This window comes from Aspergillus foveolatus, assembly GCF_047715535.1.
Source record: "Aspergillus foveolatus strain CBS 279.81 unplaced genomic scaffold BDW70scaffold_28, whole genome shotgun sequence".
NCBI classification, from domain to species: Eukaryota; Fungi; Ascomycota; class Eurotiomycetes; order Eurotiales; family Aspergillaceae; genus Aspergillus; species Aspergillus foveolatus.
Window position 1 is genome coordinate 178,447 of NW_027396092.1, and position 25,793 is coordinate 204,239.

General features: G+C 50.1%; 9 protein-coding genes across 9 annotated transcripts; 6 read left to right on the forward strand and 3 right to left on the reverse strand.

The window, feature by feature from the left end:
* Positions 1–271: 271 nt before the first annotated feature.
* On the reverse strand, positions 272–881 carry BDW70DRAFT_160540 (uncharacterized protein; the record flags this gene model as incomplete). Its single annotated transcript, XM_073740859.1, has 2 exons — positions 272–682; positions 807–881. 2 exons carry the CDS (start codon positions 879–881, stop codon positions 272–274), a joined length of 486 nt encoding a protein of 161 aa, XP_073595425.1.
* Positions 882–1,677: 796 nt separating this feature from the next.
* BDW70DRAFT_137432 (3' exoribonuclease family protein) lies at positions 1,678–2,943 on the reverse strand. Its single transcript, XM_073737034.1, has 2 exons — positions 2,759–2,943; positions 1,678–2,703 (listed from the first exon to the last, which is right to left on the reverse strand). Exons 1-2 carry the CDS (start codon positions 2,898–2,900, stop codon positions 1,871–1,873), a joined length of 975 nt encoding a protein of 324 aa, XP_073595426.1. The 5' UTR covers positions 2,901–2,943; the 3' UTR covers positions 1,678–1,870.
* Positions 2,944–3,116: 173 nt separating this feature from the next.
* Positions 3,117–4,437, forward strand: BDW70DRAFT_137436 (uncharacterized protein). Its single transcript, XM_073737035.1, has 2 exons — positions 3,117–4,162; positions 4,388–4,437. Exon 1 carries the CDS (start codon positions 3,718–3,720, stop codon positions 4,042–4,044), a length of 327 nt encoding a protein of 108 aa, XP_073595427.1. The 5' UTR covers positions 3,117–3,717; the 3' UTR covers positions 4,045–4,162; positions 4,388–4,437.
* Positions 4,438–4,903: 466 nt separating this feature from the next.
* Positions 4,904–8,394, reverse strand: BDW70DRAFT_137440 (phosphatidylethanolamine N-methyltransferase). The gene is made up of 3 exons (XM_073737036.1): positions 8,207–8,394; positions 5,538–8,115; positions 4,904–5,474 (listed from the first exon to the last, which is right to left on the reverse strand). The coding sequence occupies exons 1-3, from the start codon at positions 8,376–8,378 to the stop codon at positions 5,303–5,305; spliced, it is 2,922 nt and encodes a 973-aa protein (XP_073595428.1). The 5' UTR covers positions 8,379–8,394; the 3' UTR covers positions 4,904–5,302.
* Positions 8,395–9,880: 1,486 nt separating this feature from the next.
* nbp35 (Fe-S cluster-binding ATPase) lies at positions 9,881–11,309 on the forward strand. The gene is made up of 2 exons (XM_073737037.1): positions 9,881–10,141; positions 10,196–11,309. The coding sequence occupies exons 1-2, from the start codon at positions 10,057–10,059 to the stop codon at positions 11,134–11,136; spliced, it is 1,026 nt and encodes a 341-aa protein (XP_073595429.1). The 5' UTR covers positions 9,881–10,056; the 3' UTR covers positions 11,137–11,309.
* A 2,814-nt stretch (positions 11,310–14,123) lies between these two features.
* BDW70DRAFT_137444 (pepsin-like aspartic protease) lies at positions 14,124–16,148 on the forward strand. Its single transcript, XM_073737038.1, has 3 exons — positions 14,124–15,010; positions 15,064–15,827; positions 15,885–16,148. Exons 1-3 carry the CDS (start codon positions 14,631–14,633, stop codon positions 16,010–16,012), a joined length of 1,272 nt encoding a protein of 423 aa, XP_073595430.1. The 5' UTR covers positions 14,124–14,630; the 3' UTR covers positions 16,013–16,148.
* Positions 16,149–16,519: 371 nt separating this feature from the next.
* Positions 16,520–18,044, forward strand: BDW70DRAFT_168517 (2,3-butanediol dehydrogenase; the record flags this gene model as incomplete). Its single annotated transcript, XM_073742487.1, has 6 exons — positions 16,520–16,603; positions 16,683–16,716; positions 16,789–17,037; positions 17,103–17,189; positions 17,240–17,719; positions 17,804–18,044. The coding sequence occupies 6 exons, from the start codon at positions 16,520–16,522 to the stop codon at positions 17,929–17,931; spliced, it is 1,062 nt and encodes a 353-aa protein (XP_073595431.1). The 3' UTR covers positions 17,932–18,044.
* Positions 18,045–20,598: 2,554 nt separating this feature from the next.
* BDW70DRAFT_150745 (glycosyltransferase family 62 protein) lies at positions 20,599–23,936 on the forward strand (the record flags this gene model as incomplete). Its single annotated transcript, XM_073739200.1, has 5 exons — positions 20,599–21,231; positions 21,284–21,645; positions 22,425–23,107; positions 23,153–23,472; positions 23,526–23,936. The coding sequence occupies 5 exons, from the start codon at positions 20,599–20,601 to the stop codon at positions 23,934–23,936; spliced, it is 2,409 nt and encodes an 802-aa protein (XP_073595432.1).
* A 466-nt stretch (positions 23,937–24,402) lies between these two features.
* BDW70DRAFT_150746 (putative sister chromatid cohesion protein Dcc1) lies at positions 24,403–25,657 on the forward strand (the record flags this gene model as incomplete). Its single annotated transcript, XM_073739201.1, has 3 exons — positions 24,403–24,521; positions 24,590–25,431; positions 25,482–25,657. The coding sequence occupies 3 exons, from the start codon at positions 24,403–24,405 to the stop codon at positions 25,655–25,657; spliced, it is 1,137 nt and encodes a 378-aa protein (XP_073595433.1).
* Positions 25,658–25,793: the final 136 nt, after the last annotated feature.

A 25,793-nucleotide genomic window follows, 5' to 3' on the forward strand; every position in this document is an offset into this window, starting at 1 on the left:
CTGCACATACATTCACTTCCATAGGGTTATAATGATTAAAGGCAGGGATTCATCTTATGTCATCTGCATTTCTCATCCTATCACTAGTGCGAAAGCCCTGATAACAGTCAATCTATGTGATATCAACAAATGCAGATTGCATGCAGTGTTGTACCATCTCCAAATCCCAATAAACAATTGCCAACTCTCCCGTAGACCACACCTTCCCGAAAGCCAATGCCGGCATCAAAGATCCTTCCTGAACTTGTCATCGCAACACACCCTGAACACCTCAATACTGATCATGCATATCCTCGCTCTTGACATGAACGCAAAAACCCTCACCCCCTGCTTCTCCAACATCACATTGAGCCTGCACAACCTTTCCCTTGCCCTTGCCCTTGCCCTTCGGTGTACTCTTTTGAGTAGTCTTCTCGTGAGTCCCCTTATCCTTCGCTGCCCCCACCTTTCTCTTCTTTGAAGGAGAAGGGGTCGCAGGTCCAGCATCACCAGCTACTTTTCCGTCCTGCTGGCCCTGATCCTCATTGAAGTCAGCATCGGCGTTGGCCTCACCGGCGCCAGCACTCATAGTGACCCTCCCATCAGGGAAGCCGCTCTCGATCTTGTTCTTCAGGCGCTGCCAGCGCATGCGCGCGGCACTGGCTTTGAGCCCGACTGCGGCGCCGACGGCTTCAAAGTCGATCTGAGGGCAGACATTAGTGACTTCCTGATTTCCTTTCCTGTGGTTCAAAGAAATATGGGAAAGGAGAAACTAGGCCGGACTTGCTGGGCTGGCTAAACGGTCAGGGGGGACGAAAATTGCGTACCTTGGTCATATCAGAGTTCGTGATGCAGAGGTATAGAAGGACGAGAGCTGGATCGGGAAGAGAGTTCGCAGGCATATTTGCTTTCTTCTTTGGAGACTCGTTCTGGTGCTGTTTGGAACTGAGTAGAGGCTGGATTTAGGCGGTTCTTTGCGGTTGCAACAGTGGGGCTAACAGACCTGTATGATGAAGACGATGGCTATTTATTCTATTCAACGATAGTTCTGGGTGCAACTTTCGGTAGATACGTGGTAGGCCAGTAGACGGAGATGCAGATGTAGCTTTGAAAAAGCCCAGGAAACGTTGAAGAGAGAAGAAGATAAGCTGAATGAAGGTGAGCGAAGGAATAGCTTGAGGTGAAAGAGAGAACCGTGTTATGATGTATGAGAGGAGTGTGGAAGAGCATAGTAATGCCGAGCAAGTAGGCAACGAGTGCTTTGTGACAGTCAGGCTTCATTCTTTTTGTTATTACTAACTGTTCTGCACTGTGTCTTTACCTGGATGTGAGATATAGACTACTTAGCTGTTTCTATCTTCCATTGATGGCTCTTTGAGTTCATCCATTGTGCTGGCATAATACACGTTCAAATCTCTGGTTGCTAAAAAAGGTGGATTGTTCTCTTGCCAGGTCCTGGCTGCCCTTCTTGTTCAAGCCAACGCTTCCTGGGAAGAGAGCAATTCTGTTCGGACTCCTTCAAGTCAGTACAGGTAACATAGGACTGGGCATAGGGGGAAGAAGGCACTATTTTCATTAGACCTCAGCGCGAAGAAAGAGTGTGTGAGGAATCTGCGCGTGTTCGACTTTGAAGTGATATACGGAGAAGAGGGGTCTGAAGATACATTATATTCAGGACAACCAGAAGAGACTACTAAGGAAGCACGCCTAGGTAGCAAGCCTATGGATAACGCGACGGTAGGGTTATATGTATCGTAGTAGGCGTCGCAGAGGTTTGCTAGTGGCACTCCAGTATTTAATAAGGGGAGGCTGCCGTTAAAAAAGTCGGAGTATATCACGAATTCATAGGCTTCTTGGGTGATTGAGTACGTAACGACATGACCATACTGTATTATGTAGAACCACTTGACTGTCCAGCAAACCGCATCGCAGATTCCCGCACAGCCTCTGCAAGAACGGAGTGTGCACCTCGCGCGGCAACCACAGCACCATCTATCAAGGCCTCGTGGCTGAGATTCTGATCTGTTGTCCCAACAGCCGCCTTCGAATTGTCCCCCTTCACCCAAAGTTCCGTAATTTCATCTCGCCCGGGCATATAGGCAACCACACATGCCGACAGTATTGACTGATGCTCTGCTGGGTCTGTATCAAGCATGAGTCTAGCATAGGCACTTCCGTTTCCATCAGCGGGTTTGTCCGCTACGACGGCAGCTACACCTCCAGCGACAAGGTCAAGGCAGTCAATTCTTGCATCAGCGATAGCCGCAGAAGCAGCCGTAATACATCCAGCTAGAACATTCATCATCCCCCAAGCGGCATCATGGGAGTCCGGTGCGTCTCCCCACCACCGGTCATCCTCGGCTTCGAGGATGGTGATGGTGATATCAAGTCCACTCTTTGGCCATCTCTCTGCGACGATAACGCCTCTGAGCGCTGTTTCGAGGTGTACGCCTAGATCGCGCTCGCTAGCATCGCGGATATGCCCTTTGCGCTTGCGGGCGGCAAACGGGGCATATTTGACGTGCGTGGTGAGGACGAGGTTGGGAGAGAAGGTTGCGGATCGAGGTAGAGGTTTAGGACCGTGGACTGTGCATGCGAGCTTCAAGGAAGAAGAGGGAGGTGTAATGAATTTAGGCGATGCCCGCGCAGCGGAAAGAGATGCTGAGGGTTCGAATTCAAGATATGACGACCCAGAGGCGGAAGGGATCAGGCCGGTTTTAAGAACTAGATAAAATGTGTAAGTTTCAAACACCTGGAGCAAGAGAAACTATGACCATACAAATCTTTCGCAGCTCATTTGGCTGCCGCTGTCGTTGTGGTCGCTCTGCCGCATTTGCAGTGGCAGTTGGCTTGATGGAGGAAGCGAAGATTGGAGGCCGCGTGCCGCCAGGCGGCCCATTGATTCTTCGTCTGTCAGTCATTACACATGTCTCAGCACCCGCAGTTCCTTGAGCGACCGATAGCGATCGTATGAGAATAATTGAGTTGACCGAGCTGTCGACGCAGTCCACTCGAAGCGGAATCTCCAATTTTGAGGCTGTTTGCACCGTTTGCCATGTGTGGAGTCGGCGGTTAGCTCAACCTTCTTAAGCAATTTTTTTCCCGACTCATTTCCTTTTCTTCCCACACAAGCTCTCAACAGCTCTACCTTCAAAAATGAAGGCAGCTTTACAGCTTTGCTATCGCGATCTATCAACTCATATATTTTTCTACTAACCATGTACCGTGAGTTCCTTCTTATTTCTTCATCTCCCTGCTTTTATGAGGAAACCGATTCCAAAAATCGTAGTTCTGGCGACAAACAAATGGGCCTCGAACAAACATGCATCACCATCTGATATGCACTATTCAAGCAATACAGTCAACAATATTTGCATTTGAATTCTGCTGACAACTGCAAAAGGTAGGATAGGTGGTTCAAAGAGGTTCTCGGCGACAACATATAGGTAAGAAGATTCTTCACCCTCGCCGTCACTATCACTTGCATGATGAGACAAATTTTTTTCAGTTCTGCTTCTGCAAACTCCTTGAAGAAAAACAAATACCATACCAAAAACTCCTGATGCATCCCTCTTATCTCTGTCTTGTCACTTGCTCAACGTTGCGCTTAACAAGTACTGACAACTAGAAGGAAACAGGATAGTATGGAAAGTTGTTGCGTAAAAGGTAGGGATTTAGTGAAATCTCATATCCACCGCCTGCAACGCCTTTTATGATGACAACTAGTCAATCCATTCAATGATCCTCTTTGAGGAACCGCCCTTCGAGCCTGCATATGTTGATGAGACTTTGCATATGGATTCAACGATCTACCTCTCCGCCTCCCTAATACCGGACCTAGTTGTCACTCGTTTCGTCAAGAAGCATGGGAACTTGGGAGGATGGTTGTGGAGTGTGGGAGAGTGGGCTCAAATCGTTGTTTCTCGCATTGTTCAATTCCGCTATTGCTTGCTTGACTTGTGTCAGCTTTGTCCTGAAGCTTGTTGTCCGTCTTGGGTGACTTGCTTCTTGACCGGGTCTGGCAGGGGATGGGATGAATTAACCGGCTTGCCTGACTACACTTGATGCAAGTGCGATGGCGAAAATATTGCGTCACGAACTACATTCTCTGGCCAGGAGGCTGACAGGTGTTCAGTGTATCTTTCATTGGGACGGCCTATTGAAATCCCAAATATCATATAGTGTGAGTACACCTCTACACCAGTTTGGTCGTCTTCATTGCTCTGTCTTCAATCTCATGTATCATGATCAAATGATGAAATATTTTCGGATGTAAACTCACAGACCTGTTCTGAATGCGCAAAACCATGTGGATATTTCCGTTGCCTTCCTTCTGAATGATCATGCCCCCACAAAGTTGTTTTCATGACGAGAAGAGGAACATATGGCTAACCTCAGAGTCTCACAGAATGCTAGCGAGTTAAGCCAAGATACAGAAATATAGTAATCTTTTTTCAGGGTTTCGTTCATTAAGTAATATATGTCATCGTTTCTGGGGACGATGTCGATCTCTTCCCATGGACATTGTCGTAAATAGCAGTATACCCTCCAGCACGAAGCATGTTCTTATACCACTCATTCAGCCCGCAACACTGCAGTAACCAATATGCCTTGGCGTCACAGAGGTGCCAAAATTCCAGGCAGCCTCTTGCCGTAAGGCCTCTTCTCCTGTTCTCTATCATAACGGTTTCGAACTAGATATGTTCGGGCGTCCCATACGGCCTATCCTCTACCTCAGAACAACCTGCAATGTCTTTCCCATTCTACGATGATTCCCAATTCTGAATTTTGCTTCTGATCCCTACGGGTTAACTGTATGATGGGTATTGCTGCTTTAGCTAGTATCTACTTCGCGCCCAGTCATGGGTCGATGCGCTCAAAGTTGAGCTGACAGATGGTACTAGTCTAGGTTCAAGCAACCAATGGAACGTGTTTCGTATTCTTCTGCGTAGCAACATAACCCATATTTACATGGTAGAGCTGGCATCTACACACACCGCCATGAAGCCCTTCCATTTCATGCAGCCTGAACCTCTAATCAATGCATGCATCGGGTCTCTCTTCTTGCGTCTGATAGACTTGCAACATTCCGTACTTCCCTAATCTCCTTTTCCTCATCCTTCAACGAAGAAAAGAAAGATAAAATTAACAGTCATGAGCCCCGATAACTGCCTATTCCACGTCTAACCCACATCCGTCTATGGTTGCTTTTCGTGGTTCGGATTTACCATTCCGACGATCGGTCACTCTTTGCTTTCAGTTGGCGTCGTAGCGCCATCTCGAGACATACTGTATGGGGCCTAGGTATTGCGAACAGACGATATTAACGATACGGAACGCTAAACCATTTTGTTGGATTTGAGAGGGACCAAAGAAAGTTCATAGAAGCTGGGGAGCGGCTTACCAAGACCCTCTTTGCGTTGCAGATCCTCCAGGCGAGGTTGCGCACGTTGCCATCTGAGCGGACGACCTCAGGGGCGAATTCAACGCCGAACCTAGGGTTAAGCATGTTAGTACTATTGAGTATTGGAGTTAGACGAGAGAATGACGGTACGCACATCTGATGAACAGCAAAGACAACCCGTTTGGCAAATTTACCATCTCGCTCAACCAAACTACCGTACTGCTCTTCCGGTGTTTCAGGTGCGATTTCCGGATCCCGGTCAAAGCAGTTCTGGATCACAGGCAGGAGGCTCGTTTCGACTGCCGTCTGAGACATGTCGAAGTGATCTTCCTCTTCGAAGCGGGGGATCCGGACCTCAAATGGTCGTGAAATGGCCATGACATTATGCTTGCCATTGTGATGGTAGCGGAATTCAAATACACCTTGAGTCCAGAAAAGCTTGTCGCCAGAGAAAACAACCTCGCCAGTTGCAATATCATGCTTCTCCCCGTTGTCGCCTTGGGACGTGGATACAACCACATCGCTGATGAGGATGCCCCGCTCGCAGGTGAGGTTGTCGTAGGAGCCCTCGTTGACGGCCACCCATCTTCCTTGTGAAGATACGCGGGTAACATCTCTAGAAGTATTGTCGGTGACCTTGTAAAGACCGATCCAATCCTTCTTGCTATGGTTGAGCGGTGCAGTCCACTTGACCTTTACTGGTGCGCCGTATGAGAAAACCAGGTTTTCCAAGTCACCGCGGCGATCGAGAGGTGTGCGAGCGTTATCACCCTCCTTGCTAAGGTCACCTTCGTCTAGAGGCAACTGGTTTGCTTCAACAGTAAGCGAGTAGTCTCGTAGGTCGTACCCGGCTAAGTCGGCATCAATGCGTGAGATGGTGACACGGGCAGGATATTTTTGGAAAAGCGCCGTTGTGTCTCGAACGAATGTATTTACGCCTGCGGCGAGTTTCGGTCGCGCAGTATCGATGATCTCTTCAATAAATTCGTATGATTCGTCGAATATCTTGTCCACGCTTCCATGCAGTTGTCTGAGCGACGGCGGCAGGGACCGCTTCAAGCTTTTCACGAGACCTGCATCCTGCCGCAAGCTTCGGCCATACAGCTTCTGCATGTGGGGTCGCTCCACGAACTGAATGAAGCCCAGGCTAAGGATATGGCTCAAGAAGGCGAGAAATGCAACTGTTCCGCTGGCGGTGATGAGAACCGCACCCCAAACTCCTGCGAGCCCTAAGACACGCTCAGGATTGTTGAGGAAGCGATAGATGCCATTGTAAGTCAACTTAGGCGATTCATCGAAGAAAAAGTCCCCGTAAAACCAGCCAAACTCGCCGAGAGACTCGTAAATGCTCACTGAGGTCCAGATTTGCAGGGAGATCAGCCCAGCTCCAAGCACGTGACGCAGGATGGCAAGACCGTAGCCCCAGTTGGACGGCAGGGTGTACATCTTCCATACAGCAGAAATGAAGCTAGCGTAGCACATAATCATACTTAGGTGATACGTGCCTTTCCATTGGTTCCATGCTTCATGAGGTGTTTCGCCGTACTTGACAAAGTGCCGGGTCCACGATTTACAATTGGACTGTCTGTTGAGAAGATACCCAATGCCGACTGAGTACCAGAGCCTCCAGATGGCCGCATTAACCACGAAAAGGAACTGATACCAGGGCGTTGAAGGTGTCAGAACAGTGAGAGAAAACATGAGGAACTGGACGAGGATAGAAGAAGTATCCGTGATTCTATGCAGGTCTAGATTGTGGAACCCGAGGAGGTTGTGAACTGCCGGAGGTGGGCTGCTGAATGTTGTCGCGTTGGGGACATTTTCTTCGGACACGGATGGCGCGTTTGGAGTATCCGGAGACTGCGATCGCTGAGACGCTGCGTCATGCTCTGTGATAGTACGTTTCCGAGGTGGTGGAGGGTTGTAAGTCTTGTCAATATGTGGGTTCTCAACCAACACGAGGAACGCGAATTGGGCTGCATGGGCGATAATAGAGATGAACAGCACCTTATAGCTTGCCGCCATCAGCGAAATACCGTAGTAACCGGCATACCCAACGGAATACATGGGATGGGGTGCCATCTCAAAAACCCCGTCAAAGGTCAACTCTTGGTCGATGAGGTAGAAGAAATCACCCCAGTACCAAGCATAGTCTTTAACTACCCGGTGCGCGTCTAGTTTGACCCAGAGATTGAACAGGACTAGAGCGATGCCAGATGTCCATCGAACGACAGTCATCAGCACGCTTTCGTTAGCAGGGTGGCGACTACAGGCTATTGCAAAGAGGCAATAAGAGGCAAAATCGCACATCAAGATCAGGTCCACAAGGCGTCTAAAGACAAGCCAGGTGTTATACTCAAGCGGCGCCTCCTCGAAGGAATAGTCCTTGGGGATTTTGATCTCTAGCTCGCGCTTGATCAAGTGGTATAACTGGGGATAGGGGTTCTTGCCAGTAGCCGGGTTCACAAAGATCTGAGACTTTTCAGCCCATCGGACAAGAGTCTTGTGGTGAGACTGGTTGTGAAGTAACCATCCAATCCCAGCATTGTAACATGAGCGCCAGAAGAGATAAATCACCGCGAACACGGGTATTCTGGCACCTGAAGGAAGTATCCACAGCAGGAAAATATGGCTCGCGAGTATTGTCAGGACAACGAGGTCGGAAAGGTTCTTGGGCTCAGAGGGCGACAAGAGCTGGGAGACCATATCATGCGTCTGAGGCACCGTGAAGACTGAGGCAGTTTGGGTTAACATACAGACATACAATGGGTAGTATAAACACAGCAGAGCGCAATTGGAGGCGTGGAAGTGAGAAATACGCACCTGTCCCATCTGGAGTGCGGCCAAATGTCTTGCCAGCTTTGTCCTTTCCATTGCTCGCATCGGTAACGGTGGGGTTCTCAGTAATGACATTTAAATCGGCCTGAGAAGTCACAGCTCGTTCCCGAAGTCGAGCACCGGATTGATTGGTGCCTGTTGAGAGGCCACGATCCATGATTTGAGCGTTGAAGAGAAGAAAGAAGTTAGAGAATGAAACACAAGCGAGTGGCATGTGATGGTGCTTTATTCAAGAGCTAGCCAGGGTCTTGTGATCTGATTGGGCTGGACCGACGGAAGGGGCTAGCCGCATTGAGCCGAGCTATAGCGTCATTGCAGCAGGAACTCGTCAAGGTGGACTCCTCGAGACTCTGGACAGATTTCAGGGCTTGAGGAGTCCTTGCAGCGTACCCTGAATATACCTAGTGAGAATAATGCTTTACACCCGCGGGCATCTTTTCTTTTTTCCCTTTCAACTCCCGTTACTATGAAAGCGATTATCCAAAACTTTCACTGCAGCAGAACCCCGCCTACTTCCGGTAAACTTCTCCAAGCGAAACGTGGAGCCCGGATCTTCCCCCAACAAGAGCGGGAACGGACCGGAATCTGAGACTCTCAGAAGGAATCCGTGATTCAGACGGCTCAACCCTCTTGCAAAATGCAGCTCATGCGGCAATAACAGCACGAGGGAATCATATTAACCGTTCTACGCATAGACCACTATTAGCGGTTACCGCGGCTTGCATTTCAGTCGCAACTGTACAGTCGACGACGACATTTCTCTCACTCAAATAGCGTTGTCCTCGAAACTTGCATGAGGTGCATTGTATTCGTCACCCATCCCTACAGTTTCGGACCAGCCGACCATTCAGATGCGTTTACAATACACTTTGCAGGGGTAATCAGATACCTACCAGCGCCATCAGCCGTCCTGTCAAGTCCCTGCGCAGGACGATCCACTAGTTGCTCGCAATCGTCTATTTTGTATAATACTAATACTATACTCCTCCAAATATCAGGTCGTGAAAGAATGGAAGATGAAAGTGAGTATAGGCGTGCGCGTTCGCTGTCAATGCTTAAACTTAGATATCCCCACCACCCTACCTTCTCTCCAGTATATCATATCCTCTCAGAAAAGCGCAGTTAAACCGCGCACTTTAACTTCTGACAGTGACCCTAGCAACTTACCTGCCAATCTTAATGGCCAGGAACCTGGCACTATTTACTGGGGTCTGCCCGCAAGTGGCTCACCTTCTCAAAGTATACCCTGCACTGCTCTACACCAGATCTGGTATCCTTGCAGAGAATCAGTCTCTTAGGAATGGAATGCTTCTGCGTTTCTTCGTCCACATCTAGCCCGTGGAAGTCACACGCGAAAATCCTTGCTTTCCAAGCATACCAACAGACATCACGCCATTTTATAGCAATATTATTCTAAAGGACAATGATGAGAATATTACCGTTACCCCCATGAAAAACATCGAATACGAGGTCTGGCCAGGTTAGAGCGAATATACTATGCTGAGTACATCTACAGTGAGTGCTGCTGTCACGTGTTGTATCATGTTCCGATACCGCAAAGGGAAAATCCCCGCGCCAATCGCCACTGTTGATTATCAAGCAGACAAGCTCCGCGGACTTGCCACTTGCTTTCATCAGATCTTCCATTATTGACTCTATTTTGACAGCCTGCTCAGTCACTGGAAAAGTTCTAGAAGTGATTGTTGGGGAAAAACCGCACGTTGCTTCAGTGTCTCTCGATACAGATCAGTGCCAGTGGCAGCCAGTACCCCGCCACCTTCGGCCTGCTCAATTAAACGTGCAGAAGTCTTGAGATTCACAGCATCTCAGACAATATGGCGCCATCTTTTACAGAAACCACGTCGACATACCTTGAGGCGCCATCGAAAGCGCCACCGAACCTCGTCGCTCCCGAGCCTGGTACGTCTATCTTATCACGCTGTTATACGCTCAGCTCGTACTGACTCCTATCAGAACACTGTCCAGGTCCCGAATCCGACCAAGCAGGTCAAGGCGATGCCTGCGCTGGCTGTCCTAACCAATCTATCTGCGCTTCCGCCCCGAAGGGGCCTGACCCCGACATTCCTCTCATAACCGCGCGCCTTGCCTCTGTCCGACACAAGATCCTCGTTTTATCGGGCAAAGGTGGCGTAGGAAAGTCCACGTTTTCGTCGCTTCTCGCACACGGTTTCGCATCCAATCCAGATTCCACAGTGGGAATCATGGACACAGATATTTGTGGGCCCAGTATCCCTAAGATGATGGGCGTTGAGTCAGAGACAATTCACATCAGTAACGCTGGTTGGAGTCCTGTCTGGGTATCCGACAACTTGGGCGTCATGAGCGTGCAGTTTATGCTTCCGAACCGTGACGATGCGGTAATTTGGCGCGGGCCGAAGAAGAATGGTCTTATTAAGCAGTTTTTGAAAGATGTGGACTGGGGTGAGATGGATTACTTGATTGTTGATACGCCGCCTGGGACGTCTGATGAGCATCTCTCAGTCAACTCCTTGCTTAAGGAGTCTGGTGTTGATGGCGCCGTAGTTGTCACGACGCCGCAGGAGGTTTCTCTTCTTGATGTACGCAAGGAAATTGATTTCTGCCGCAAAGCTGGGATTCGAATCCTCGGGCTCGTTGAGAATATGTCTGGTTTCGTCTGTCCGAGCTGTGACCATGAGTCGAAGATCTTCCGGGCCACGACGGGTGGTGGTAAGAGGCTTGCAAAGAAGATGGGGATTCCGTTTCTAGGCGCGGTGCCTTTGGATCCTAGGGTCGGCATGGCGTGTGACTACGGCGAGAGCTTTGTGGACAACTTTCCGGATAGCCCTGCATCCCTGGCGATTAAGCACGTTGTCAGGGCTGTTGGGCGGTGCGTCGGTGAAGACCCGGATAGTGTTTTGCCGGATGTGGAGTGATTCTGGCCAATTTGTAGTTTCTTGATTGTTATGATGCATTTTCGTGGAGTTTCTGGCGCTGATATATGAGCCTTTGCGTTGATACCATATGAGCATTAGATCCACACTATACGAACTAGAGTTACATGACGGGCTAAAAACTTCCAATAACAGACTCCAGATACTGATTCGAACACTATACAGAAGCACGATAAAGTAGCAACCCTAACTCCGCCTAGACGGACACAATCATTCTCCTAACCACCTTCTTCGCGTTATAAATCCTTTAGTCCCCAGCCCGACCTTTTCCACCAGTTTATACCTTGCTTAACCGCCTTTTTCAATGGGGCCAGCATCGGCATCATGTGACATCAATCTCCGTACATGCCAATGTGTCCGTATGGCAGCAACATGTCGCTAACCTGATGCTTGATTCTTGATCCCATAACAGGTTGTTGCTCAATAGAAACAATTAGTACGCATTCCTCAATATTCGACAGGGATTAGAATTGGCATTCTTGACTGCTTCAACTTCGAAGAGATTGTGCACACTCCCCTCAATGTCTCGCAACGAGTGAGGGCGTTGCCGATGCCGCCAACATCAACGAATGTTGCTTTGGCTGTGGAAAGGCCTCTTAAACTTGTTGACGGGGGAAACGCTGAGCCACTGCAGTTTGCTAGATAGGTCGGCATTCATGAAGGTATTGTATTGGGCATGGGGCTTGGCTGGGTGTCTTGGACTGGATAGGAAGCCAGATGATGGCTGGGTCAGTGGGGCTGAAGGTCTCTTGTAGTGGAATAGTTGTAGATTCAAGTGCCCTCCATGTAGCTGTTCCCTCTAGGCAGTCAGGGAGGACGAGTATGGCCAGCCGCTGTAGTCCAAGCTTCAAGTAGGTCAGTTGGCATATTCATATGAATATAAACGTGAAGATAACGAAATGGGCTAGACTAGGATAGGATAGGCATGCTTGCAATAAACGCCGCCTGCATTGCTGGTTGCTGGGGTTTCTTGTGACGTTACGTGAGTGATTGTACTCTTGGCCTGCTCTTTCAACGTATCCCGGGGAACAGAGGCATCGTAGAATCTGGCCGATGAATCTTCAGAGAGTTACAGCTACCAGCGGGTGAGAATACCGAGCAAGGGCCGTGCTGCACGTCTTTTAGCAGCTATTTATTCCACCGTAAGTGGCTTTCTGGTTTTAGCAGGCTGCTTCACAGCTACAAGCTATTGCGGTTCAAGGCTGCTTGCACGGGCTGTGGCCATAATGGACGTCGATGGAACAGTCTTGTAGATCATTATCAAGGAGATCCTATTACGATCTCGAAACTCGCACTTGCGATATATTTCCTGAAGCGATTTGTTCGTAGTCCTGCTAGTTTCCTTGCTGCGAGCGTTCATTGCTTGGCGAGGCTAATGCTGAACAAGTGCGCATGGTATGTCCACTATGGTCTGTTTATGTATACACTACGATTCATTAGCTCATGCTCGATCCTGCTCAAGAACGCCAATGCTATATCCCAATCAGTTATCGGAGGGCACTCCGCAACAATGGTAAGCAGTCAACCAATGCGCGAAGCGAGCCGTAGGGTTTTCCGACAAGTGCGGAGGCGCCGATGAAGACATTGGAAACGGCTGATAGCCTCCAATATGACCATATATTAACTATGGGGCCCCGCGCAGACGGCTTTACTCGGTAGCTTCGATGGATAGAATAATCCCTTGGAGCAGTTGCAGCGAGAAACTCAAGCCAGAATCACTATTCAGAGACCGTGGAAAGTTAAGAAGCTCCATCAGGTAAAGACTGCAGACAATTGGCAATAGCCTGTGCGTATCTTGTTTGTTCGAGTACTTTGCTTCTCTTTGCGGCTGACCTTGGGAAGCTAGGTGAGTGGCGCGTCAAAAAGTCTCAAAAAGCCACCACCTCAATGTACCAAAGTCAGCAGCATACTTCTCCCATGCATGTTCGGTATCAAGACACAAACACCAGTAGGACAGAGAAAGTGAGACCTTCCAATTTGTCCAAGCCACCTCTCCGACAAGTTTTCGCAAGACCATTCGCCTGAGCATGCTCGGCGTCCACATTGGCAGAGCCAGGCTTCCTCGTGGATTAACCCGCCTCTCATTTAGACATAATCTAGGGAAGGAAGTAGATTGGCGTCTACACCCTCTATGCACGATTAATCAGTCGACGGCCTGAATAAATTATTCCATACTGACTGAGAACCGGACGATGAGAAAAGATGCACCAATCCAAGCCCCGTTTCCACAACGAACGAGCTTTCAGAGATAGAAATCGATCTTCCTATCTTGTACAATATTTTGTGCCTTGTTGGGCGCAGACTCAAATGTTGATACCTTGCCTGGAACGGCCTGATGGACAACTTGCGCCTCGGCAGACTCTCGTACCCTTACCGTTGATGGCACTGGTCTGCAGGAACCCATGCTTTTTTCCAACGGGACAAGGCGCTAGGCTTTAGCGTCGGTGAAATTCGACGAGAAGAGAATCGACGTCGTTGTGAAGCAGTCTGTTGACCTCTACACGAGGCAGCGCAAAGCTGACTTGGCTAGTGGGAACCGCCGGCGAGAACGTGTACGAGTGTAGCTCAGCCGCGACCTATGGGTAGAGTCTGGAGACCACAGAAATCTTCGTCGACGGCCACGAATGTAAGTCTCTGGAATAATGAAGCCAATTATAATCTGAGAAGAGTGGTGTTGGTGTACTCAGAGTAGTTGAAGCCATGTTTGACCCACCTGCACTTGAGCTTAGGCCTCAGCCCTCCAAGACAACGACATTCTCTCGGATTCTGAACAGTCAAGCAGAATCTGAATCCCTATGGGCTGTTTACACTTTCGCTGCTGCCTGAGAGACAGCAAACACCCCAGCTGAGAACCGCTGCTTCGGCTCTCCTGAATAACTGCATGGATTCGAACCAGTCAGTAACTGCCGGGCGTTTCAGGTCTGCACCAGGGGGCTTCATGTTTCAACCTCCCTGCCCACCACTGCAGGCCGGTCTCTCGTTGGCCGTCTAAAGCGTCGTTTTCTAGGCGCCAAGTTAAGCTATGCGCTTAATGGGAAGCTCCGACTGCTCGAGACCAAATCTGCCAATCCACCGTGTCAGACAGATGAGTTGAGGACCGTTCGTTGATTTGCATCTTCACTTGCCATGCAACTCCACCAGAGCTTTTTGACAATGCATCGATTTTCCCCAAAGTACTCTCTCTATTTATCCCATTCCCTGCACCCCCAGCCTTACCATGTGCTGATCCAGTTTATTATTTTCTTCTGACTATAGGTGCGACAATCTTCAAGACTGTCCCCTATCCATCTTTCTTTCTTTCCTTTCCTTCAACACCACCAGGAGCCCAGTCTGGACCACTGGCTCCAACACACATTCTTTTCTCTTGAATTTTGCAGTTTCTTTGCTCTGGAGCAAGTCCTGTCTTTGCCGTAATCAATATCACCCGCCTTCCAATATAAAGGCTACGTGAAGTCCATTCGTTTCATCCAGTCGCGATGAGGATAATCCCGTCCGCGTTGATCGCCCTGGGGTTTGGCTATGGAGTGGTCGCAGCTCCCACTCTGAAGCAAGCCGAACGCCGATCCTTCAAGGTCGAGACTGTCCGCCGGAGCAACACTATCTACGGTCCAGCTGCTCTACGGAAGGCCTATGTCAAGTACGGCATTGTTGCTGCGGATATCGGGCTCGATCTAGATGACTTTGAGCCCAGCGTCAAGGTTGCTGCTGCCGCCGACACTGACACGGAAGTCGTTGAGCCCGACTTGACCGGTGCTGTCAGTGCCAAATCTGTCGAGGGAGATGCGTCTTTTGTTTCGCCTATTACCATTGGTGGCCAGGAACTCACCATCACCTTTGACACGGGTTCGTCTGATGTGTATGTGCTGCGGTTCTTTTCCCCACACTTGATAGTGCTAATCAGGTTTCCAGATGGGTGGTGAACACACTACTCCCCAAAGACTCTATTGAAGGGCAAACGGCCTTTGACCCATCAAAGTCCACTACGTACAAGAACATGAAAGGGTCGACCTTTAACATCACTTACGGAGACGACTCGTATGCGTACGGGCCCGTTGGAACTGATACAATCAACGTGGGAGGGGTCACTGTGACAGGTCAAGCGATTGGCCTTCCTACTGCAGTTGCCTCATCTATCCTCGACGACACGCACAGCAACGGCCTGGTGGGACTGGGTTTTAGTTCACTCAACACCGTCAAGCCCACGCAGCAGAAGTCCTTTTTCGAAACAATCGCCGAAGTCCTAGACGAGCCCGTCCTCAGCGCGTCTCTTGTGAGTGATGGAGTCGGCGAGTACGAGTTTGGCACTGTCGACAAGTCCAAGTACAAAGGCAACCTCGTCAATGCAACCGTTGATTCTTCGGGTGGGTTCTGGAAATTCGAGTCTGCATACTACCGCATTGGAGACGGCACGTTGAGGAAGCACGACGACGCAACTTGGACAATTGCCGATACGGGAACCTCGCTCATGCTCCTCGAGCAGACCGTCGTAGATGAGTACTATGCACAGGTGCAAGGCGCGCAGTACGCAACCAGCGCCTCGGGCTACATCTACCCCTGCAGCGCCGAGTTACCCAACCTCTCCATCGCCATCGGCCCTCAGCATCTGGCGACGGTACCTGGTAATTTGATTAATTTCTCGGAAGTTGGCACCAACACCACCACCGGGGAAGCTGGTATGTGATAATTTTTTTCTTCTTTAGAGAATAATATATCACTAATATTTTCCACAGTCTGCTACGGAGGTGTCCAGTCCAACTCGGGTCTCGACATGCAAATTCTAGGCGATGCTTTCCTGAAAGCCTTCTACGTTGTCTTTGACCTGCGTGGCCCGTCGATCGGCGTTGCGTCTCCGGTCTGATCGAATTATCTCGTTCCTTTCTCCTAGCTCTTGAGCCGTCTTAATGGATACTTAATCAAGATAGAGCTTCGTGTTGCTATACCGGACTGTACATAAGCCATATTACCGGAGCTAATAATTCAGTGGTTGCGCAAAAGACATCGCCCATCGCCACTTTATAGTAGTTTAGTGTGCCTGAGAAGTGCTTCTACAGCCCCGCAGTTCCACCTACCTACTCAACGTGCTCCCTCACCACGATATCAACCCCTAAGTTCATATAACGCATTTATCAGGTGCAGCACTAGGAATCTGAGGCAACATGAAGATTCCGATGAACTGAATTGTGGGGCTCTCTCCTGCTCCTCTCCAACGGAGAAACCCCGATAGATTCTGGGGGGTGGCCATGGTCCACTTCGCGGATGGCATTTATATCCGCGTCAATATCAATCCACACTCTTGTGCTCTGCACACCCCATCCTAGACCGACTAAAGCTATATACCCCTTTTCTTTTCTGCAAGAAGTGCATCATGAGAGCGGTTCGGTTCCACGGGCGCCGCGACATCCGCGTCGACCAGATTGACGAACCATCTTGTGCAGAAGGGCAGGTTAAAGTCTGTATCACCTGCTTGCTGTGTTTCAGGTTCAATGTCGCCAGTGCGGCTCAGACGCTGACATCTGCTTATCTGCCAGATCCGCCCTGCCTTTGTTGGAATATGCGGCAGTGGTTCGTACATACCCTCAGGCTTCATCATCTCAACGCACCCATCAGATGGAGATCTCAATTAACGCAGACCAGACCTACACGAATATCTCTCCGGCCCAATCGTCATCCCAACAACACCCCACCCCCTCACAGGAGCACAGCTCCCCGTTACGCTGGGCCACGAATTCAGCGGCACCATCGAGGAAGTAGGGCAAGGTGTTACACGGCTCAAAGTTGGAGATCGAGTGGCTGTCCGGCCAAACCTGTCGGATGGAACCTGCGCCTCTTGTGTATACGGGAGGCCCAACTGCTGTCGCAGCCTTGGATTTATTGGGTTCAGCAGTGAGTGAGCCTGAAGATTGTGCTACATGGCTGGGGTCGACAACTAACTTATCCTCTCTGAGTAGGTAATTCCGGGGGTCTATCAGATTATGTTACTGTTCCAGCCAGGCATGCGATTCTGTTGCCTGAGAGCGTCCCCCTGGATCTTGGTGGTGAGTCTGCCCAGTACACTTTTCACTGACCTAGCTAAAGCAGAACCCAGCCCTCGTCGAGCCTCTAACAGTAGCCTGGCATGCCGTAGCCCGCAGCCCCCACGAAACCGCGCGTACTGCACTCGTCGTCGGCGGCGGCCCTATAGGCCTCGCAGTCGTGCAGGTCCTCAAGGCCCGGGGCGTGCAAACCGTCGTCGTCGCAGAGGTCTCCTCCCAGCGACGCGAATATGCGCTCACCCTCGGCGCCACGCACGTTTTCAACCCTCTCGCAGACGATGTCGTCGCGCGTGTCCGCAGCTTAACGGATAATGCAGGCGCAGACATCAGCTTTGAGTGCTCAGGAGTACAGGCAGGGCTCGATACAGCCATGAATGGAATCCGGGTCCGGGGGACGACGACGATTGTGTCGCTCTGGGAGAAAAAGCCCATGATTGATGCGTTTGATGTGGTTTCGTATGAGAAGCATGTTATTGGGGCGGCAATTTGCGACGACGGGGATTTTGAGGCTGTGATCGGGGCCATCAAAGACGGTGTGTTACTCATCTTTCTCGTCTTGCCTATTACTCAGTTTCGTTGAGAAAGCGACTTGCTGACTGTACTCCTACACGCTCTAGGCAAACTCAACCCCCGTCCCATGATCACTAGCAAGATCCGGATGGAGGACGTCGAGGAAAAGGGCTTCAAGGCGCTTGTCGACGAGAAAGATAAGCATGTAAAGATCCTGATCGACATTGCCGCATGATCCGCGATAACATGAAACGAGGGACCCGGCCAATCATGTTATATCACCGATCTAAGTCTGTATGTTTCTAGGGCTCGCGTCGCACAGGCTGCGTCGCCGCTGCTAGGTTGCACATTGGCCGGTCGGGCTCCTGAGTGTTGGGGCGGGTTGTCTAATATGGGTATACCGTGGACGTAGTATCGATATATGTACCTTGATCTGCAGGATACATCTGTTGAACATGAACCAATCTGAATTTGAGTCAGAGTCTGACAAGTTACTGTTACCAATTTCCCTGAGACCCATACTTGCTTCGAGTCATGTACGAAGTAGATCTTGATCAGACAATGAGGTGAGACCAACACGCCAACCATCTGACTACGTGCTTTTCAGCCCATTGTCGAATATATATTTAAATCTACTAACTCGGGTATAACCGTTAACGAAGCATGTCATGAACCGATCTCACGGGTTCGTCAACACTTTACACACTGCTCGAAAGGGATCGACTACCGTCCAAGTCACTATACTCTTATGTATATCTCTCCACGAAATGCATCTCGAGGCTGTAGCTTTACCTCATATGGAGTGTTAGCGCTAAGCACGCCACCGGAGATACCCCGGGAATAGCTGATGCCCATAAAATGCAACGCATTACAAATGTCTAAACAAATATTCATGCAGACTCAGTCAGACGATGCAGAGTGCAGACACGTGTGAGGACATTGGAACAGAATTCGCGGGGCACGAGCAACGCCTGCCGTGGCAGGTCGTTCGCAGCCCAACCGCCCCCAGACCGATGGATTAGTTAAACAATCGTATTGGTCGGCAAAATACTCGTCTGAGCGGAGTATTGGATGGCGAAAGCGACAACACATAGCTATGGAAACACGAGGGTCAGCGCTTGAGCCTCGATGGCCAGTCGCTAGTACTACCACTACAATACTTCTAGGACTAGGTAAGTATTAGGTACATATGTACAGCGTCCTTGTAAGTTGTAACTGCAACCCCAGCGCAGAAATCTACCCCCAGCCACTGCAGACTACCAGGGCCAGCCTGGTAGTCCTGCAGTCCGTGAGTGGACGTGCAGCTGGAAACAGTAGAAAGTACTGAAAAGGCGGACTGAGCCGTCAGCTCAGTCGCGATCGAAATATGATGATGGATCTGGCGTCTTTAGTCGGAGAATATTGCACCGTGAAGCAGGGTCTACCGTGGGCTTATGCTGTCATACTCGTCTTACAAATTCATAAAATGATATTCTCCGAGTCTGACGGGTCGGGGACTGGGAATATACAAGACGAGGTATAAACAAGAGTACAGGATCTTCGCCACCTAGCTTGATCCACACGGCTGATTGTACAGAGTATGGAGTATGAACGGGGACGTCAGGTGGCAGTCTGCAGTCTTAAGTGCTCAATTGAGTTAGTCTATTGAAGATGATACGTACAAACCTTTTCTTTTCGCGTTCAGTCCTCGCCTAGTCTGCCGCTTAGTTCGCGAACGGCCGAAAAACTGACTATAGGGTCGTGGACTCGAAACTACGCGAGAGTCGAGTCTGCGCTCAGACTGCCAGCTTCGGCCAGACCGGTGGAGGAGTCGGCGGAATGGCCACCGAGGAACGCTTGGCTGAAAGGCTGAGTTTGCGGCGTGAGCCTTAAGGCGAAACGGGCGATGGTATTAGACGATATGGCGCGATCTAGCGAAATGTACCCGTCAGGTCAAGAGTAATCCTTTTGGGTCTTGAGGATGGGAGCAAGAATAGGCGAGGTTCCTGAGTTCATTGATGGCTTCGCGGTTTGTTCTAGCGTTGGGGTCGGCTCCGCAAGTCGTTTTTGTTGTTTTTGTGCTATAGAGAACTTGGATCTGTTTGCGTCTATTCTGGAGTATTCGATCGACAGGACTAAGGGCTCGGTTCTCTGAGCCTTTACCGGTAGAGCAGTATAATAATATAATCCTAGGATATAGCGCTCGGCAACCACCCGGCAGTCGGGACGGGCTCAAAATTGATTAAATAATCAGACAATAAATTTACATTGCGTAGGGTTAAGCGAAACCTGCAGAGAGAATAATCCAGCAGTGCGACGATGACACGTCCGTCGCATGTCTTGCTTTAGTTTGGGGTTAATTATAGGAGTCCAGAAAAGAAATCATACCTGTAGGAACAGGAAAGACGCCTCACCTAGCCTACCCCAAATACTCCTCGCTTCAAAAGGGCAAGGCTGCTCGGCAGTATTGGAAACTTACGCAGCTAGCGTCTCCTGGCGGTCTACTGCTCCCAAGTCGGTCGTATATAGATTGTCACTGAATTTTCGACTGTGCTGTCCAAGACTCCATCCGACTGATCGACCCCACTTGGTCCAGCGCGATTGACCGAGTCTCACTTTCGAGATCTAGATTAGCCTGGCTCATCTTGGAACAAAGCTGGGCGTTTCCAACATTTCCTAGGATCCTTTTCAGCCGGAGCTCTTTCATTTTCGTATTTCTACAGGGTAACGTCCTCACACCCTGCAGAGTTCGATGGATTCGATTCTCTGACCGTCCTTCGTGTGAGTGACTTTTCTTTGCATCCAAATCCCTTTGCACAGTGCTGATGGTGATTTCTGGAAGCAGTCTAGTCCCGCAAACGCAAAAAGTTCTCCTTTGTTATCCTTTTCCCAGGCCATCAGCCTTCAATACATTCGTTTCACGATGGGTACTCCGCTGGTCGGCACCGCCATTATCACAGGGGGAAACGGGTCGCTTGGGTCAGAGGTAGCTCTTGCGATTGCAAGAACCCAGCCATACGTTCATCTGCTGCTCCTTGCGCGCGATATCCGCTCCGAGAGCGCCAAAAATGTCAGAGAGCAAATCCGACTGATCGGGCCGCGGTCCCTTGAATTTGTCAAGGTGGACCTGGCGAGCTTCAATTCCGTCGTCAGCTTCACGGAGATTACGGTCGAGAGAGTGAAAAGCAAAGAAATTCCACCAGTGACTCTGTTGATCAACTGCGCTGCTATGTCGTCATACACCATCGATCAGGTAACACGAGATGGCCATGATCCGATCTACCAGACAAACGCCATCGCGCCCTTCTTATTGACTGTGAGCTTGCTTGAGGCGTTCAGGGCCGGTGATGGCACGCCGAATGGTGGCGCGCGGGTGATTAATATCGGATGTTCGTCCATGTCGAAAGGCACCCTTGATTATTTTGAGAACCCAGACCCTGAGCTGAGCGTATGTCCTGGAACGCCGTTGAGCGCGAAAGAAGCAACCAAGCGATTTGGAAGCAGTAAGCTCATTATGAGTGCGGCCATGTACGCGCTGCGACGGAGTTTGGTGTTGGTAAGTTATAATGCTTTCCTCAAAAAGATCATGGCTGACGGCATGAACCTAGACCGGAAATATCTCCCTCAACGTATACACTCTCGACCCTGGAGTGATGACAGGTGAAAGTCACCTGGTGAACGCCGCTCCATTGTCTGTGAAGATGGCCCACCAGACACGATCTGGACTTCGACCGTTCCTGCGAGTGTTTTCCAAGACCGCGATGAACAAGGCTAGTGTACCAGCGAAGGTGATAGCGAAAGTCGCATTCCAGCCCGACACGGTGGAGAACTGGGGCAGAGAGCGATATTATATCTTGGACAGCGAGTACGAAGCCGGATCCGTCATTCCCGCGATGCGGGACCCCAAGGAGATGGACGCACTCCTGAAGAAGATGCTGCAACAAGTTGAGATCGGTGTTAAGGGAATGGGGTCACCCTCGTCCAGGGTATCACGCTTAAGTTGCTGATTGCATAACCGGTTTCAGTTCGTTCGCTTTGGTTTTGTCTTTCTTTGGTCTAGACTTTTCCTTGCATTCTTGGAGTTTGGCAGCCTTGGTTGTACCGATGCTTTGAAGTTCGCGATCTTATGTGCTTAGCGCTGATGGTGATGCTTTAATACAGCCTTGTATTTAGTAAATAGACAGATGCATATAATCAATTCATTGACAACCAGAGACATCAGAGAGCCGTGGAACAAGCTGGGCCGTGTGGGACGTAAGATGGCTGCAAACGGCATTGAGAGGTTAAGGCGCCCGATGGATCTTCCGGGCCCCGGCCGGTCTGGTGCTCGGAGAATCGCCAATTCGTCATCCTTTGGATGGATCATTACTACATGAAAAGCCTCACTCTCCTACCAGTCGCTCATTCTCTTCTTTCTGCCACTTCGGTATCGCCCTGGAAGCAGCTTTCGCTATTTAATTCGTCGCTTCCCGGCCTATTCTTTCGTTACCAAGTACAACGTTCATAAACCCGCAACTTCCCACGCCTCACTTTGCGACCGACCGAGTTCACCGGACTAGGTGCTTTGGGGTTGGATCAAACGGCAGCACCGGGTGAATGGTCTGCAGCGATGAATAGGCACGCCGCCCTTGCGAACGGGTATACGGCCTACCCTCGAGGAGGCCAGGGCACTTTTTCCATCTCTCCCCATAAGTAAGATCTGCAACTGCGATCGCGGTGAGTTGTGCTAACTGTATGATCTGCTTAAAGATTCCAGCCGCGTTCACAACCTGCGTTGCGACGGCGAAAGCAACTCATCCAACGGATCTGCTTGATTGGCGGCATTGCATTCTTCCTCCTTATCCTCATCTTTCCCTCCTGGCGAGCTTCGATTCTACCCGCACTATCGCTTGGCCTACTCTCTTCCTCAGACCATCTACAAATACAAACAGTCCGATACTATGATCTGGCGCAAGTCAAAGGTTCTGCAAGCGGCTGGGAGAATGGGGACCGGGTGTTGATGTGCACACCTCTTCGAGACGCTGCTTCCCACCTACCAATGTTCTTCTCGCATCTCCGAAACCTCACCTACCCACATCATTTGATAGATCTCGCTTTCCTTGTGTCAGACTCAAAGGATCAGACAAACGAAATGTTGGAGCAAATGTTGGAGGAGCTGCAGCGTGACCCAGATCGTGATATGCCCTTCGGAGAGATCTCGGTGATCAGGAAGGATTTTGGACAACAGGTGAACCAGGACGTGGAGAGCAGACATGGTTTTGCGGCGCAAGCTGGGCGTAGGAAGCTGATGGCCCAGGCGCGGAATTGGCTACTCAGTGCTACGCTCCGACCAACCCATAGTTGGGTTTACTGGCGAGATGCAGATGTGCTTACCGCACCGTCCACCATCCTTGAAGATCTAATGAGGCACGATAAAGACGTTATTGTTCCCAGTAAGTATTGCCTCCATGTTCGAGAAACAATCTAATATCTTGCAGATGTATGGCGGCCACTACCCGATTGGCTCGGTGGAGAACAACCTTACGATTTGAACTCCTGGCAGGAGTCAGAGACGGCTCTAGCCCTTGCGGAGACACTCGACGAGGACGCGGTCATCGTGGAGGGTTACGCCGAGTACGCTACCTGGCGACCTCACCTTGCCTACCTTCGCGATCCCTACGGTGATCCCGACATGGAAATGGAACTGGATGGAGTAGGTGGTGTTAGTATTCTTGCGAAAGCAAAGGTTTTCCGCGCTGGAGTCCATTTCCCGGCCTTCAGCTTCGAGAGGCATGCCGAAACAGAAGGCTTCGGCAAGGTATATCTACTTGTTGAATTGTGTCCAGGATTGTTTGCTGACTATGATCTTAGATGGCGAGGCGCATGGGATTTTCTGTCGTCGGTCTTCCTCACTACACGATCTGGCACCTGTACGAACCAAGTGTGGACGATCTCAAACACATGGAAGAGATGGAGAAAGAACGCAGAGCACGCGAGGAGGAAGAAAAAGCACAAGCTGAGCGTGCGCAACGGACAGGAAATTACTTCAGAGATCCAAAGGTCGAATCAGAAATTGACAACGCGTTCGTCCGTGACTCTGTAGAGGAGGAGGAGAAGGCCAAACATTCGACGCCAGAGAAAGACGAATCCAAGGCTGCTGAGAAGGACAGCCCGGCAACAGGAAAATACATGCTTGAGAACGGGCACGATGACGAGAAATCTGCTGCCCAGAAACAGGGGGCCAAGGGCAATGTCCGTATCGATGAGAAAACGGAGAATTAGACGAGACCATGTTTATCTGCAATTTACTGGGCCCTGTGCTGGCCACGGGCGGTTACTATTAGTATCCTTGCGATACATTCATGTTGATCTGGTATAGTTGTGCCTCTCCCGTACAAGTGATTGGCGTTATTGAGGTGGTTTTATTTGTCCGGTTGTGTGAATTCGTAAACCAAATATTCGAGCACTTGTATGACTAAATTCCTTAATCAGACCTAACGCTCCGTTCAAGCATAAAGGACTCAACCTCACTGTCCGTTGCCCATGTACTTGGACTTCTGAACCTGAAGGATTAAGCAGTGGCCCGTGCGGTGCCCCACAAGTCGCGCTTCTTTCATCAGAATCACCACCACGCGTCAAGATTTCCCGCACTCAGTCAAGCTGCCCAAGTTCGCCAGCTTTTACCCAGCCTTTAGCTAGGGGCTTGACTGCCTGTGTCTTTGGAAAACAACTTGGATAGCAAGCAACCATGTCAACACAATCCACGCCCAGCATCCTCTTTACTCACCAAACCCCGCAACAGGGTTTCCGACTCCTCGAGCTCCCGCCCGAGCTTGCAGAGCTGCTTTCCTCTGACAATCCGCCGACGTGAGTGCGCTTGGCTCCCAGTTGGACGTATCTGGTACATTACTAATTACATTTGCGGTCGCAACCAGACTAGAACTTAAATCTCCGGCCCCTTCAACCACAAACACGTCCAATGCCACCGCATCAGAATACGTGAACCTCTGCACGGCAACACAAACATACTCGATCCGTCAAGTCCAGTCGTCAAACTCACTGCATATTCTCCGACCGAGTAATGGGGTAACTGTGCGGAAGAATGATTTGAAGATTGTTGCAGGGAATGGCAATGGCGCTGGAGATGGCGATGGCGAGAACGTGGATATGGATGCGGATACGGATCGAGAGAGCGACAGGAACCGAGACGTCAATCTCAATGTCGAAGGCACAGTAACCTCTATCGCTAAGTGCGGGTCGACGCTAGAATTGCATAAGCCAGCTGAGGGTTTCTCTGCTGTGCCGTACTTGGAAAAGCTGGTGCGAGTTTTTGATAGGGGTGATTGGGAAGATATGAACGGGGGAGAAAGTGCGGATGAGGGTATCACGGGCTCAGAAGCTACGAAAGCGAGAAACGAGATTCTGGATCGCATCTTCGCAGATGTTCCCGTATCAAGGACACAGTGTGAGCGTGACTGGGTGGAGATGTGCACGTTTATTCTCCTGTCCCCTACTGCAACCGAAGAGAAAATCCCAGCGTACTCGTGTTGGCGGCCTTCAGCTGCAATGAGGCTGGATGTGTGGAAGAGAGTCGTTGAGGGAGCGGTGCTGCAAGGGATAGATTTGGAAAAGCAGTTTATTGTCTCAGATCTCTGGAAGTCGGTGCTTGACGATGATGGAGTTGCGCCGTTTCCACGCCCGCTGTTCGATGCTGTTGCTCTAAGGATTTGTGAGTTAGGGGATGAAGTTGAGCGGGCTGCCTTGCTCGAGATGAAATGTGAGTATCTATTTGTCTAATGGTTACGACTGGGCGGCTGAACGACGCAGGGACGAGTATTAAGAAGGAAGCATGTGTTCGGTGGGTGGGAGAGACATATCTCGAGGCCACAGCAACCAGCAATGCCTCCGCTATTGCTGAAAGCGAGTTTCTAAATGCCTGGAAGGACCAACTTCCTGAGTCTTGGAGAGAAGATGTCTCGATCGCCATTTTACCTGTGAGTTAAACGCAGCTACTTTCCTGTCAAAAGTATGAATTCTGCTAACAATAACCAGGAAACACGTTATATGCACCCTGAGCCAAAAACAATATGTTTCGCTACTGAAGCTGATCGACAGAAAGCCAAGAGGAACCTTCCCTCA